The following is a 3,568-nucleotide window of genomic DNA, read 5'->3' on the forward strand; positions in this document are numbered from 1 at the left end:
TGATATCTGACCTGGGAATTTAGCTGTCATGAGGATGATAAAACTTGAGGTGCTATGTAAGTGTATTTTAAAAATGAAAGTCGCTCTCTCTATTATGCGAATGCTGAGCAATTCCACGTTGTGCTTTACCAGCATAACAACGCACTTTAGCTATGTTTTGCTAGTTCAATAAAGCACTTTTGTTTTTTAATACCACTAGAATATGCTTCCAAAAAATATGTTTCTTCTACTATGACACGATCCTAAAACTCTTTCAAGCCATTGAGTTCATGGTCCACTCTAACAATCTGTTAAAAAAATAAATTTATATTTCGGTATATCCTAGGTAACCTTGGTCACACTTTTGTCAGTTTCTCAGTCAAACTGAATAAGGGTAGAGCAAAAACAATTACTTGGTGAAAGGCAACATTCATGGAAAATAAAACCCCACTTTTCCTTAGCTTAAGCCAGAGTCACTCATTCATTAAAAGTATCTGCTTTGAACGAAGTCACTAGTGGAGTCACTGTGAATTGTTGAGGTATGAGTTTGTTCAGAGCCGCTCACAATAAAAATAGGTCAGCTTCCAGCACAAGCCTGATCCTAAGCCCAGAAAGCGACCAGTGAACAGAGTACAGCAAATAAAAAAAGAGGTACATGACAAAAAAAATGACCCTTAAATAAAATTCCCTCACTAACACCTAAACACACTACTTCAGTTTCAAATTCTACAACTCCACTGCCATTTTATTCATAAATAATAATAATAAAAAAACCCAACCCATTTCATGTTCCAGGAAATAGCTAAATGCATAATTTACCAGATCCAGCCCCCATCAGTGTCAAGTGCAGAGCTGGGAAAACACACAGTAAACTCCAGAACACGGACAGGTTCTGATCCATCAATATGGAGGGGTGGAGTGTGGGACAATGAACGAATGAATGAAGCCATGCTCAGGATTCGCAGGCTGGCTCCACATGTCCCCTGACCCCCCCTCCCAGCCATACCCAAGGGGAGGAGTAAGGCGGCCTCTTTCTCCCCTCTTTTCCCCTGAAGGGGTGGAGCTCCTGATTGCCCTCACAAGCTGAATGAGGCTTCGGGGAAGGGAGGTGCAGGCACCCCAACACCTGCCAAGAAGCAGCGCAGTGGCTGGGGAGTGTTGTCCAGCAGGGGCGGGGGCAGGCGGGGAAGAAAATACTCATCTCCTCTGACCTCTAGCGAAGTGCCCGGTTTTTTCTTGAGCTCCTCGCATTTCCTAAACTTGCAGATCTGGTGTCCTGTTTTGCGGTTCCTGCAGCTGCTGCAGACGCCGCAGTTGATAAGCCTCTTGCAGGGCACACACACCCCACAACGTTTCCGCTTCTTCTTGGCTGGGTTTCCCCCGCTGCCGCCACCTCCCCCTCCTGCTGGTGATGGGCAGCCACCGCCCCCACCTCCCCCACCACCACCTCCTCCTCCAGCACCCGGTGGGCATTCGGCCAAGCTGGCCAGCTGGAACGCACTGTCCGTGACTGCGGCAGCAGCTGCCGGGGAGTGTAGGGCAGTCATGACGATGACCCCGGGTGGCAGGGAGATCCCACCCAGGGCTGGCAGTGCCGAGAAGGTGCCAACACGATCGGGCAGGTTCAGCAGCTCTGCCTCAGATTTGAGCTTGTTCATACACTCGCCAGCGGAGGCGGCCAATGGTCGGCAGTGCTCGGGCGACAGCCCCGGTAGGAAGCTGCCATTGGCCAAAGACAAGGGGTCAGGTGGCGGTGGGATTGGCTGCTGTTGTGGCGGTGGCTGCTGCTGCTGCTTGGAGAGTCGTGGAGAGTCGTTGCGGTGCGTTGCCCTCCCCGTTTGCTGCTGCTGGTGGTGGTGGTGGTGATGGTGGTGGTGCATGGAGGTGGCAGCCGCTGCTTTCCTACTGCCATTGCTTCCTATGCTGCTGCCGCCACCACCACTGCTGGCAGTGGTGCCCGCTGCCGCCGCCGCCCCCCACAACATGGCTGCATTGTCACAGTTCCAGGGAGACACACCAATGCGGGCGCTGGGGAAGATGGGGGTGGTGATCCGTGCAATCTTGGCTGCCTGTGGGAAAGCACCATTGGTCTTATAGAAGGCAGCAAAGGATCGGTAGCGCTCCATTTCTGAGTTGTAATCCACCAGGCTACCCAGGGTTCCCTCTGCCAGGCCATCCTTGGGGAGCACCGGGGCCTCAGGGGCCTGGCCAGCCTCCACACACACATTAGTGTTCATGATGGGGAGAAAAGAAAAGGGGAAAAATCCAGACGCCTTAGTAGCCAATGTTTATTAGCAAAGGTTATTTTTTTTTCTCTCTCTCTTTAGTGTGAAAGATGAATAAAGTCTGTCTTCTTTCTTGGAGGGAGAAAGGAATCCTAGTTCGCTTTGGCTGGTATTTCAGCTGAGCGCAAGAGTTCATTGAGCAGCTCCTTTTGCATACTGGCACAAAACGTGAACTGTTAGGACTAAAATAAAGAAAAGTCATTCCAGAGAGGCGCACAGAGAATACAAAACAGCTTATCAATATACCCTGATGTATTTACTATGTACATCAAAAATACAAATATCTTCCTTCACAACTGCATGATATTGACAGCAGTGTGGAATACCTGCATGTGGGAAACTGTATTGACAAATGCCAAGGGAAGAGAGGGAACTGCAGTGCTAAATACATGCAAATGAGATCTGGAGAGGGTTATAATACCTATACCAAGGGGGGCATTTAACATTATGAAATGCATAAGCGAGTTTGGCAGTTCATGGAAATGCTCCAAAGCAGAAAACAAAAAAAAAATGGTTTTGAAAAGCCAAAATGAGTAGGAAATTAACAGATGAAGTACTGGAGTCCATAGCGCATTAGGGTGTAAACTGTAAGCAAACAATACAGCCAAGAGCTAGGGGCCTGGCCACATACAATCAGAACTAAAGAGGCAGAAATAAAGGAGCTACCAGCTGCCAGTGTCCTTCTGTGGTTGAGGGTCATTAGTGTGAATCCCAGCACAGCTGGCTCTGTTAGGTGCTTAATTCATTGTGCCAAGGCCAGGTCTCAATTGGACTAGCAGCATGAATGATGGTGTTAGCACAGAGGTGTGCTAGTTGTGAGAAAATAAATCTGAGGGAATAAAAGACTTGATAAAATATATTTTTTTCCCACAGATTTTTTCTTCTTGTTTTCTCAGAGCTAGAAAGAGCTAAAAGCTGGCAGTCACTGTAGGCAGTTTGAGCCTTCTATCCCTTCCCCCCCACAAGTGGTCATGGTGCACCTGAAGTGCAAAAAAAAAACCCACCTCCTACAGGAGCTACTGGGATAAACACAGATGACAAAAAAAAAAACCCACAAGGGTTATGTCACCTCAATAACTGAGGCTGATCATTTGGCATTTTATATAAGAGAAAAAGAGGCTGTAGATCTTGGCCAGTGAAGTGAGGCGTGCTACCAGAAATGCTGCACCATTAGTATAAAATAAAACTTTGTGCTACTTTCAGGAAAATATTACAGTAATTGCACATGTTTCAGTTTAATAAACTTATCCCCCCCCCCATTTCTAACATCTATTTCGTTACCTTTAAAACTTGACAATGTGGAA

At 47.5% G+C, this 3,568-nt stretch overlaps 1 protein-coding gene across 1 annotated transcript; it reads right to left on the minus strand.

Moving 5' to 3' along the window:
• Positions 1-1,055: 1,055 nt before the first annotated feature.
• On the minus strand, positions 1,056-2,219 carry CXXC4 (CXXC finger protein 4). The gene is made up of 3 exons (XM_030192158.1): positions 1,929-2,219; positions 1,442-1,823; positions 1,056-1,378 (listed from the first exon to the last, which is right to left on the minus strand). Exons 1-3 carry the CDS (start codon positions 2,214-2,216, stop codon positions 1,056-1,058), a joined length of 993 nt encoding a protein of 330 aa, XP_030048018.1. The 5' UTR covers positions 2,217-2,219.
• Between the last annotated feature and the right edge of the window lie 1,349 nt (positions 2,220-3,568).

This window comes from Microcaecilia unicolor, chromosome 2 (assembly GCF_901765095.1).
Source record: "Microcaecilia unicolor chromosome 2, aMicUni1.1, whole genome shotgun sequence".
Classification (NCBI taxonomy): domain Eukaryota; kingdom Metazoa; phylum Chordata; class Amphibia; order Gymnophiona; family Siphonopidae; genus Microcaecilia; species Microcaecilia unicolor.